General features: G+C 37.1%; 1 protein-coding gene across 6 annotated transcripts in view; it reads right to left on the reverse strand.

The window, feature by feature from the left end:
• RC3H2 (ring finger and CCCH-type domains 2) overlaps window positions 1-12,175 on the reverse strand; it is a 52,104-nt gene extending 39,929 nt beyond the window's left edge. For 4 of the 6 annotated variants that reach the window (XM_060608762.3, XM_078436511.2, XM_060608758.3 and 1 more), the window contains exons 1-3: window positions 11,801-12,175; window positions 5,112-5,409; window positions 1,407-1,524 (exon numbers count right to left, since the gene is read on the reverse strand). In XM_060608762.3, the coding sequence (XP_060464745.1) occupies window positions 1,407-1,524; window positions 5,112-5,342 (349 nt within the window). In that variant the 5' untranslated portion in view covers window positions 5,343-5,409; window positions 11,801-12,175. Of the gene's footprint in view, window positions 1-1,406; window positions 1,525-3,655; window positions 3,713-4,322; window positions 4,556-5,111; window positions 5,410-11,800 lie in introns of those variants that run through there. The other 2 variants (XM_078436513.2, XM_078436512.2) reach the window with 2 other exon arrangements.

The raw sequence follows: 12,175 nt of genomic DNA on the forward strand, positions 1-12,175 counted from the left end.
ACCCCAAAACCCAAGAGTCATCTTTGATTCTGCTCTTTCTCTCATACCCTATGTCCAATAATTTAGGAAATCCTCTTGACTCAATCTTCAAAATATATTCAGGCCATCCACTCACTACCTCCACTGCTACTAACCTTGTTCTATTAGCTTATTAACCAATACTCTGCTCCTAACCTTGGCTTCTACACTGAATTCTCAACAGAGCAGCTAGACAAATCCTTTAAACATTGGTTAGATTGTGTCACTCCTCTGCTTAAAACCCTACAGAGACTACCCAATTTTACTAAGAATAAAAGCTCAAGTCTTTAAAATGGCTTGCAGGTCTGTACATTATCTGGCCTCACCATTTCTTTTCATCTGTCTCATACTATTCTTCCCCTCACTCACACTGCTCCAGGCACACTCTCCTATTATTGTTCTTTGAAGACGCTAGGCGTGACTAGAGGACTTTGCTATTGCCCTTGTGTGGAACAGTCTTTTCCCAGGAACCTACATGGCTAACTACCTCACCTCTTTCATCTCAAGTTTCAAAGCTACCTTTTTAATGAGGCCTACATTAACCACTTTATGTAAAATTGCAACGTGCCCTTGTCCCCTCACTCTGACATTTCTGATCCCTCTAGCCGTATTATTTCATTTCCATAACAATTATCAATTATAACATATAATCTTTTTATTCGCTTATTGTTTATTATGCTTTCTCCATTTTCTAAAATGTAAATGCTACGAGGGCAAGCATTTCATTAATGTATGCCAAGTACCAAAATAGTGCCTGGCACTTAGTACAGGTTCGTTAGATATCTGTCAATAAATGAATGAATGAATGAACAAGGTAGATAGGCTAAGTTTCTCAAGGAAGTGACTATGTTCAAAATATTGAACAGTACAAAGCACAGAGCAGGTATAAAATAAATGCTTCATTAATTAATCTATGATGTGCTGGTCAAGGGTATGCAGTGATGAATAAGACAGAATTGTATTTGTCATCACACTTAAAATAACTTATTGCACTTACATGCCTATCTCCCCCAACAGACTGAGGGTTCTGTGAAGGCAGGGACCCTAACCACCATAAGTGCCAAACAAAATTGAATTAATACATGAAATTGTCTTAGTAGGACTTACTAAAATTAATATTCTGCTACAAAACTATTAATGAATATAAATACTGTATAAATCTCAATATGTAGTGTGTCTGATGAATTCTTAAATTAAAAACAATACTAGCTATTTTCAGAAAATAATACAATGCTCTCCATCAGAAAGTTTTCCCAAGAATTCTCCAAACTCATTTTTTAAAACTCAGAATTATTTAATAGAGTATCAACATCAAGTCTTTCAAGGTAAAAATATTACCAAGTCCTGCTCACCAGTAAAACACTTTTTTTGTGTAAAGGGGAACTTACCTTTACCTCCACTTAGTGGTTTTAAGTAGAGTGCCAAATCCTCAACACATTTCTTTGCAACCTCATAGTGTTTGTTCTCACCTAGATTACTTAACTTTATTGACTGATGATCTGGTACCTAAAAACAAAGAAGAATGGAAGAAATACATTTATCCAGCTCATGGAACTTTTATTTATATATTTGATAATAATCTTGGTGTGTATAAAATTATAACACAGAAATAATACATCAAAATAGTTTAAGTAAAATTGAAGACAAACACATAGCCAAACTGCTAAGAACCAAGGATATTATACTGCGAGATCATGACCTGAGCCGAAGTCGGATGCCTAACCGACTGAGCCACCCAGGCGCCCCGATCAATGTATATATCTTAGGGTTGATAACTATGGTAGAATTTTGACAGATGTTAACATTAGGGGAAGCTGCAGAAAATTATATGGGTTCTCTGTATACTATTTTTTGGAAGTTTTTAAAAAAGTTTTTCAACATAAAAAGTAGGAAGGAAAAAAACCACTTAGCACCTTCTCACTATATAATTTTCTTATTTTATTTATTGCTTATGGTCTGTCCCCTCTTGGTACAACAAGCACCACAAGACACAGTATTCTTTTCTTTTCTATGTAAACTCCACCACCAACTTGGGGCTCGAACTCACAACCCCAAGATCAACAGCTGCATGTTCTACCAACTGAGCCAGCCAGACACCCCGCAAAACACAGTATACTTAACAAAATGCCAAAACTTGGGATGTAAACTGCAGCTCTGCCACTTCTATGAGTGACCCTGAGTAAATCATTTAACTGCTCCAAGTTATGGTTTCCCTATTTGAAAAATGGAGATGAAAAATCCCTGTTTTATAGTGCCACTATGGAAATTCAGTTTAATCTAACAATCATTTGCATTTATGGAGTGCTTAATATCCAAACATACTTGCAGGCACTAGGCATGTATCGGTGAGCAAAACAGATAAAATTTCTTGCCCTTGTACCTTACATTCTAGTGAAGAGAGGATGGAGCCAATAAATTTAAAAACATTAACAAATAAGTGGGTAATAATGATAGAAAGTGGTAAGAATTACACAGCAAAGATAAGAGGGATTGGGAGTGCTGGAGAGGAATTGCAATTTTAAAAGGGGTGGTCAGGATAGGCTTCCTTAGGAATCATGACATTTGAATAAACACTTGAGAAAGATGATAAACATTCTAGACAAAGATAACAGTCACTACAAAAGCCCTCAGGTGGGAACATGTTTGGCATATTTAACAACTGGCTAGGAAGCAGTATGGCTTAAGCAGAAAGACTGAAGCCAGTAGTAACAGGTGGGGCTTTAACAGTAATAGAAATCACATTGTGTAGGCCTGCAGACCATTAAGGACCAATTGAGAGAACATTTATAAATGATAAAACATAGTAACTGACCAACATAGCAGACATAAAATGGTAGCCAGTATTATCACAAAAAGTCTCCAATATTGTATTAGATCTAAGACGCCACTGTTTGCAAAAGGCACTGTGGAAAAAAATGCTGACAATTATGATATATTATTGATTACAGATGCATCTAGATTTCAGAGTGTCTAACTGGAATACGGACATTTAAGAGAAACATGCTTCAGGGACACCTGGGTGGCTCAGTCGGTTGAACGTCTGACTTTGGCTCAGGTCATCATCTCGTGGTTTGTGAGTCCCATGTTGGGCTCTGTGCTAACAGCTCAGAGCCTAGAGCCTGCTTCAGAGTCTGTCTCTCCCTCTCTCTCTCTCTCTCAAAAATAAATAAACATTTAAAAAAATATATGCTTTAAAACAAACACTTCAAATATCAAGATACTGAAAGAATGGAGTATTTTTAAAAATTTATTGTTTATTTTTGAGAGAGACAGAAGGCATGCACAAGCTTGGGGAGAGGGTCAGAGGGAAGGAAGGAGGGGGGAAAGGAAGGGAGGGGGGGAAGGAAGGAAGGGGGGAGGGAGGGAGCGGGAGAGAGAGAGAGAGAGAGAGAGAGAGAGAGAAAGAGAAAGGGGGAGGGAGAGCAAGCTGGAGAGGGTCAGAGGGAGAGAATTCTAAGCAGACTCCACACTCAATGCACAGCCAGATGCAGGCTTGATCCCACAATCCTGGGATCATGACCTAAGCAGAAATCAAGAGTCAGACGTTCAACCGACTAAGCCACCCAGGCGTCCCAAGAATGGAGTATTTTTAATTCACTGAATTTTCTAAGAAGTGATTAACCAGAAAAGTCCTTACTTTCTTGCTTTTATATACAGTGCATGATGTACAGAATTTCATCTTCTTCCTCACCTGTAAAATGGGGATAATAACTAAACAGCTAAGGTAAGAATTAGTAATGATTTAGTAATATTTACTAAAATTTTTACTAAAATATTAGTAATATTTACTATCATACCTAACATAAAACAGGCCCTCATTTAATGGAAATTATTAAAAATCTAGGGTCTTGCTCTGATTCACTAAAATGATTATAAAAAAGAAATATTTATTTTATAACACATGAACCGAAAAAACTATACAGAATTTGTTACAGATACTCTGGAAATTGGTTTTCTCTCTCTCTCTCTCTCTCTCTCTCTATATATATATATATATATATATATATATCCCCAAATAGACCTTATTTTCTTGTTTGTAATAATATCCTAAAAGTCAAGTGAAGTTAAAAAGAAAATCCCAAAACCTCCATTTGAGGATCCTAGTGGGTTGATATTTGGCCAAAGTTTTGATTACATTTCTTTTTGTATGCAATAATAAATAAAAGCTTATATATGATTATTTAAAAATCTTCCTTGGGGCGCCTGGGTGGCTCAATCTGTTAAGCGTCCAGCTCTTGATTTCGGCTCAGGGAATAATCTCACAGTTTTGTGAGTTCAAGCCTCATGTCAGGCACTGCACTTACCATGAGGAGCCTGCTTCGGATTCTCCCTCTCTCTCTGTCCCTCCCCTTGCTTGTGTTCTGTCATCTCTCAAATAAATAAACTTAAAAATAATGTTATCCACCAAAATCACTTATTTTTGAAAAATATTTATTTTTGAGAGAGCGCAAGTGGTGGAGGGGCAGAGGATATGAAGCAGGCTAATGTTGACAGGTTGGTAGCAGTGAGCCCAATGTGGGGCTCAAACTCACAACTGTGAGATCACAACCTGAGCTGAAGTCAGACGCTCAACTGACTGAGTCACCCAGGGGACCCACAACCAAAATCACTTATAAACATAAATTTTGACCACAGCATTGAACACAATGAAATATAAAATTATAATAAAATTTATGGTTTTGCCTAAGGATTTATGACATTATCTAAAAAAAAATCTTTTGCAGAATACAATCATGGTGTCAGGTATGATGAATATTTTTTATGTCTCAAGTATCACTAGACACACGTTGTACCCCTTAATGGACAAAGTTCTATAATTATTGCATATACCAAATTAGTAAAATCTTATTTATTTATTTATTTATTTAGAGAGAAAGAGAGAGTGCGAGAGAGAGAGTGAGCAGGGGAGGGGCAGAAAGAGACAGAAGAGAGAGAGAATCCCAAGCAGGCTTTGCTCTGTCACCACAGAGCCCAACACGGGGCTAGAACTCACAAACTGTGAGATCATGACTGGAGCTAAAATCAAGAGTCGGGCACTCAACCAACACAGCCGCCCAGGTGCCCCCCAAATGAGTAAAATCTTGAAAGCTTACCTGGGCTCCAACTAACTGGAGAAGTGCGAAGTTGACAGGAAGCACATCAATGTCTGTGTTGATGGCAGTCTGGTCAAAAGGACAAGCTTTTCGGTGAAGTTTATTCAAGCAGGTCTTGCAGACAGTGTGTGAACAACCTAAACTGATGGGTTTGTGCACATTCTCATCAAATTCATTATAGCAGATTGGACAGGACAGAAATTCTGTCCATTGAGCTGCCTGTACAGGCATTGTGGAAGCTGGATGCTCGGGTTAGCAGTCTAGCAGATCATTATTTTGCTGTGTAGTGTTTTGTGAGCTGGAAATGGACAAAAGTAAGAATTAACCATATATTCATCATTCACCTTGAAAGAGTTAACTGCTTTAGTCAACCATCACAACTTCAAAACCTAAAACATTCTGAATAATTATATGCTTTGGATGTCTTTAAGTCTATTTGCTGAATTTGTTAAATTTCTGAAATTTGGTCCAGAAACAATATCTGAATAGTGTCCTTTTCAACTAAACATGTTTATATTGGTTGCTCATATAACAGTTGAGTATCAAAGCTTTCATGTATTTTTCTTAATGATCACATCAAATTAGTAGATTAACTTTCCACGTTTCATTTTTACAAACACAAGTTACTTTGGGTTGCTTGAGTGTTTTGGACAGCTACTGCTGCAAAACATATTAAGAAATGGCTTAAGATATTGGACTTTGAAAACTACTGATCCAAAGAATACTGTAGTGAGTCAAGTGTGAAAAAACAGCCACCTGAATGACCAAGTCAGTCAAGGATATGTTCAACTTGGCAGCTTCACAAAAGAGGAAATCTCTGGTCAAGATTTGACTAACAGGCTAACAGAAGTAATGAAAATCAAAGTATGTGAGATATGATGATAGAGCAATCTGTCCAAAAATGGAAAAAAAAAAAAAAAGAAAACAAAAAACAAGATTCTGACCTTAAAATACAGTGCCAAAGTTAAGGTGGGGGGAAAAATGTCTTACAAATCTAGAATGTGGCTCCCCACAATACTTTTGACAAAACACACCATTTAGTAAGATACATATATACAACCCAAAACTGTCAGGTCCAATGACCAAATATAGAAAAATAAATATTCTCATCTAATAATTCTAAGCATAAAAAAAGCAAAATATAATTTTTTATTTTTACATACGATTAAAAGGCACATGTAAAAAAAAGATTGAATTTTTCTTTTTCCTAAGATTAAAATGCTTATCCCATAATTTTTAATAAGATAAAATATCTGGTACCAAAACTATACTGTACTCTAATTTAAAATCTTTAGGTACCTAACAAACATTCTGCGTTTCACAAATTTTTCATATCTTCCAATTCAAAAGTTACATAAGTCTGACAAAGGCACTCTGGTGAACAAGAAATCCAGGTATTTAGGGCAATTAAATATCTAATACTTTATTTCATAAGAATGTTTACCAACCCAGATATCTTAGTTCCACAGAAATTAGATGTGTAAGCCTACAGTCAGATCAAGACAGAAAAGTATGTAACTGGTTCTCCAATATCTCCACATCCAAATGAAGAATTCTGTTAGCCTTTATTGTGCTTTTATATTCACATAAACTAAGGTTTTAAAAAATATCTTGGTAAATGAATCACAGGGCTTGTTATATAAAAAGCACCCTGTACAAATTTCTCCTCGAACATCTCTAATGCAAAGTATCTAGTATCTTTATTTTTAAACTAGTCAAATCTTGCAAGTTATATTTATTTTGTAACTTTCACCCTTCCATTGCCACACCTATTAATGCCATCAATCTTAAAACCAGTTTGCTTTCAACTTTAGAGATGAGTACTAAACAGGTGAACATATCATTTCCTGGAACTATTAAATGTCAGTTTTCTAGGCTGCAGAATTATATAAGGAAAAGGCTTCTGAGGAAGAATGCATCTTATCTTAAATCTACTACTGAGAGCCTTAATTTAGTTAATAACCTGAACCAATAAAATATTTATCAAAACAAGATCCTACATCTATTTTTTCATAACAGCCACCTGTTTGGAAATGCTAATTTTGTGGTATCATAGCCACTGCGTAATAGGAAACTAGCAGCAAATACTCTTTCCTTATTTAGTTTTCCAAGATCATCCTGAAATGCTTTACGTTAGTAAATTGGGGGTAGGGGGGCACTTAAGTTTGAACTAAACATAACACTATCTTTCATATTTTCTTTCACCTGTTTTCAGTATTTCAAACTACTCAAGAATACACTTGATAGTTTCATGTCGTAACATCCTATATGCGCTTCTATGTCTATGAACACCAGATGCCACAGTAAAATTAATACTGAGAAGTTTAATTTCTAGTAGAAATTGAATATCTTTAAAAAAAAAATTTCTGCCAAAATTAGTCAATAATCCCGTCAAATTCTCCTGCTATGTGTCAGATTCTAACTTTCTGACGGGAAAAGAATTACTAAATTTTTCTTACGTAAGACATAAGGAAAGCCTTTTTTTTTTAAATGTTTTTCTTAAGTACTGTTATCAATAAATTCTAGATTCCTCAATTAACATAGAGACAAAATTTTATCTAAAACACAGAAGCAGCTTATATAGTCCACTAAAATGTTTAATTGGTGATGGCAGAACTTTCATTTATTTAAAAAAGGCACTTTGCAAACATTTACCTAGAAAGCATTTTTTATAACCGAAAATGATAATAGCCCATTGTCTTTAAAATTTATTTTAATTTTTTTATGTTTATTTATTTTTAAGAGAGAAAGAGAGAGCACAAGAAGGGGGTGGGGGTGGGGGGGCAGAGGCAGAGAGAATGTGAAGCAGGCTCCAGGCTCTGAGCTGTCAGTGCAGAGCCCAATGTGGGGCTCAAACCACGAGATCTTGACCTGAGTTGAAATTGGACACTCAACCAACTGAGCCATCCAGGTGCCCCTCTTTATCATTTATTTTAAAAAGTATCTACATGAGCCATGGCAAGCTAAGAATACATACCAATGCGTAAAACTTCTAAATTTTTACTAATAATTCTATAGTAATTTACTTAATTCTATGTATGTCTACATTGCTAATAACATTTAGTTAATAGTCAAGTAAAGTATCCAACCTGAAGATACTCCCAAAACATCTCAAACTGAGATAAAATGGATTAAAAAGCCCACAACTAAAAAATGAAAAGCCCACAACTCTAGATACATAGAGACTATTTAAGAAAAACATTCTAATTAAATTACTTGTATTAACTAATTTCAGCTACTAGTTAGTAAATTTGAAGAAAGATGATAAATCATAGAAGAAACACTACGTTAGAGGTAGACCTTAAACAGATTTTTCCTTAAGTAATTTTTCGAGCTCTAAGTTCCTTGTTATAAATACTAACTTGTAAAATAGGAAGAGTAATTAATAGACATCTCTCATATGATACAAATTGCACATTGCTTTATTAAGAGCAAACTGCATACGAGTTAAGTACTTTCATTTTTTGTTATTAGTCTACCATGATATTATGCAGCCAGTTCTGGACTATGTCTCCAGATTTTAAAATGCCAGAATAAAGTTTATGCTTCTTTCAGTATTGTATAATAAAAAATATCTAGTATTTTACAATTCTCTTCATAAACACATGAACATTAGGGCTCAAGTCTGTTAATTAAGACATTCATTGTTTTCATTTTAGTTTACTCATATGAGGAGTTTAAGCTACTGAAATGAAAAGTACCAAAGAGTACTTCTCAATTCAGAAACCTTACAAATAATTAGTTTTGGACTTCAAAAATTATATTTAAAGCATTTTAGGTACAATTGAGACCTTAACCTATAAAACAAGCCAACAAAGCCAATGGAAATAATGTGCACGCTCTAAAACTCAGCATTCAAACATACTAAAAGCACTAGAGAAAAAGGAACTGAGGTACAATTTTAAAAACTACTAATATAAATGACTTTAGTATAAATTAAGAAAGCTATAGGACTCAAGTTGTGTTTTTTTTTCCTCTTAAATCCACTATGAGGTTGAACTCAGTTTGTTAATCAGTATGAGATTTAACTTTCTGTGTCTTCTAATAGAACACTAATGGGATAATTTTCTATTTTAATTAATATAACCGATAAAGTTTTGCATTAGCAATGACAAGACAAACAATGTTTATTTTTGAGACAGAACTTACTCACTTCTGCCTATCAAATAATGGCCACTGGATAATTTTACCCTTCAGATTACCAAAGTCCTTATTAGCCTTTTTGATTATTCTGATTGCAAGATGATATTCTGTCAGGAAATTTTTGGTTTTCATGTGTCTACTTTGATTCAGATAATTTATTTCTCAGAAGAGCAGTGATGCTTTAAACAGTGCTAACAGAAGCACAATGTGAGCTGCAAGTAATTTAAAGTTTTCTAGTTGTCATATTAAAAAAGGAAAAAACACATGAAATCAATTTTAATAATATAATTTATCCCAATTTATCCAAAAAATCATTTCAACATGTAATTAATGTAAAAAATTACTAAGATAGTTTAAATTCTTTTTTTTTTTGTACTAAGTCTTTGAAATGTGGTGCATAGTTTATTTTACATTTACACCACATCTCGATTCACACTAGCCACCTTGCAAGTGCTCAACTGTCACATGTGGCTATTGGCTTGCACTGGACGATGCAACTCTAGAGTACTTAAAATTATAAGATAATACTCAAAACTAACTTTTATTCAGAATTTGAGGTGAAAGTCACAACTACACTTAAGAACTTTTCATCAAACTAGAAAACCCAAGGAACATAATGATGTGCCTTACAACGTTTATGAGGCAGGATGCAAAACATTACTCTTAATTTTCAGCTAGCTTTATTTTACCACATGCTTCCTTTTTCCATAACTAGAAAGTGAAACTTCAACACAGTCCAACCAAAACAATAAGTGCTTACTATAACAAAGTCTTGCTGTAAGTTTATTTATCATTCTTAGACACTGCATACAATGTTGTTGAAGTTCTATTTCTGAATATAAAATTTTGTGTTAAAAAAAAAATGCTTCCCCCCCAAAAGAATTTTTGTTAGCTTTTTCAAACTGGAAGATACAGCAAACTGCAAAAGCAGAAAGTGAAATAATGAAAACATATGAACAAAGGACATAAGTCTTATATGTCGGGTCAACACAACAGTAATAACAGATCAGGAGGAACTCAGAGGATCCACTAATGAACAGGACTGTAATTAAACCTTCAAAGAATAGGAGGCAACTTGAATTTTAACATCTGCTTTTTCTAACATGTTTGGAATATACATTTAACATATTTTGTCCTAGCAATTTTCCAAACTCTAAAATTTGGGAAACATCAATCTCCAAATTAACAAAAATACCAACATTTAAAAATGGTCTTTGACAGGATTTATGGCCTCTATTTCTTAAAAAATCAAATGTGGAAGTAAACAACACAAGAAAGAGATGCTATAAAAGTGGTGTAGCTTTTTAGATAGATTTTTAAAAAAAGGTAATAATGGCAGAATCCATGAACTTTTCTTAACGTTTGAAGAAGCCTTAACTAAATTTGCAAATTTAAAGAGAAAAAAGCTGCACAGACTAAAACATTCGTTTCTTTGCTTTTGGGTGATATTATATCAGTGCAGCGTAGCAACATCAGCAATCAGGTTAATCAAAAGTTCCCATTGGAACTTAATAGTTTGACTAATGCAAAAATGGAAAAGAGACTACTTAAACACTTTATTTGGAATAAAAAGTCATTCTAATCACAGCGGTTTGGGGGAGAGTAGGAATTAAAAAGAAGGGACCCAGGTAAGGGGAGAGTAGGAACTAAAAGAACGGAACCAGGGGGTTATTTAAAAAATAAAACGGGCTGGGAATCACAAGATTAGATCTACTTCATGTCAGTGATTACTTGAGACTATTTTGGTGTCAAGGTTCTACATGCCAGTATCTTACACTCCTCTGTGATGAGAAGGATGGAAATGACAGCTACTCTCATCTTCTCCCTTCCTGAAAGCTAAGAGCAGAGAAAAGTAGAGCTGCTTCTGAGAAACAAAGATGCTTTCTACCATTCTTCTAAGATGGTGGAAGAGTCTCCTTAAGAGGCTTCCCCAAGAAGGAAAAATGAAACAGGGAAAGAAGAAAGCCACAGCAAAATTCTCTGGCCATATTTCATGCCATAGGACCGTCACAGCCACTGTGCAACCACTCTGGTCCGGCTATCTCCCTCCCAGGAGGTTAAGCTCTCTCAGGGCATTGTTTGGCCGTGGTCCCTATTTACCACTCAGATCGCCTCCACCATCCCTGCGCTGAGATCTCAGGAAGCCCCAAGACAGAAAGCCGAAAAGCTAGGAGAGGACTTGGTTTCGAGGTCCTCCTCCAAAACCCCTCTTGCTAAGTGGTGTAGAAAAGGGAGAGAGAACCCTGGCCTTTGCTTGGGTGGGTTCCTTAGGGGTCAGTGGGCTCCCCTCGGCCGGTGTCGAAGGGAGGTGGCCATTTGCGCCGGGCGCTCGGTATTGAAAAAGCCCTACCAGGGAAAGGGGCCTCCGCAGGCCCCGGACTCCGGGCCCGGTCCGAGTGTCAGGTGCGGCCCTCAGTTCCCAACCCTCGGGGCACCGACGACGACAGCACACAGGCCCCGGGCTGCGACCGGTCTCCCGCCCGACCGCCGGGGACTTAGGGACCCAAGCTAGGGCCCGAGCCGCATCGTGCCCGCCCCCGCCCTACCTGTGGGGGCCCGGGCGGGGTCGCTAAGGGCCGCTCCCGGGAGCCCCGCGACGGCGCGGCTTGGCGACGGAGGCGCCTCGTCTCGCCGGGGCAGAGCTCGGCGGCGGTTTCACGACCTCAAACTCCATCGGGAGCTACAGGGACAGCCCCGTTGGCGGCGGCGGAGGCCGCGACGGGGCCTCCTCCTCCTCCCTCCGCCTCCGCCTCCTCCTCCTCCTCCTCCTCTCCAAGGAGGCGGTCCTGGAGGGATCCCGACCTAGATCTCGCGAGAAGATACTCCCCCTTTCACGCGAGATCACGCAGGACAGGGCGTTAGGGAGGTGGAAGGGAGGAGTAGTGCCCCCCGCCACCTGGACTGCGCATCAGCTTCCCTCT

Source organism: Panthera onca, chromosome D4, assembly GCF_046562875.1.
Source record: "Panthera onca isolate mPanOnc1 chromosome D4, mPanOnc1 haplotype 2, whole genome shotgun sequence".
Lineage (NCBI taxonomy): Eukaryota > Metazoa > Chordata > Mammalia > Carnivora > Felidae > Panthera > Panthera onca.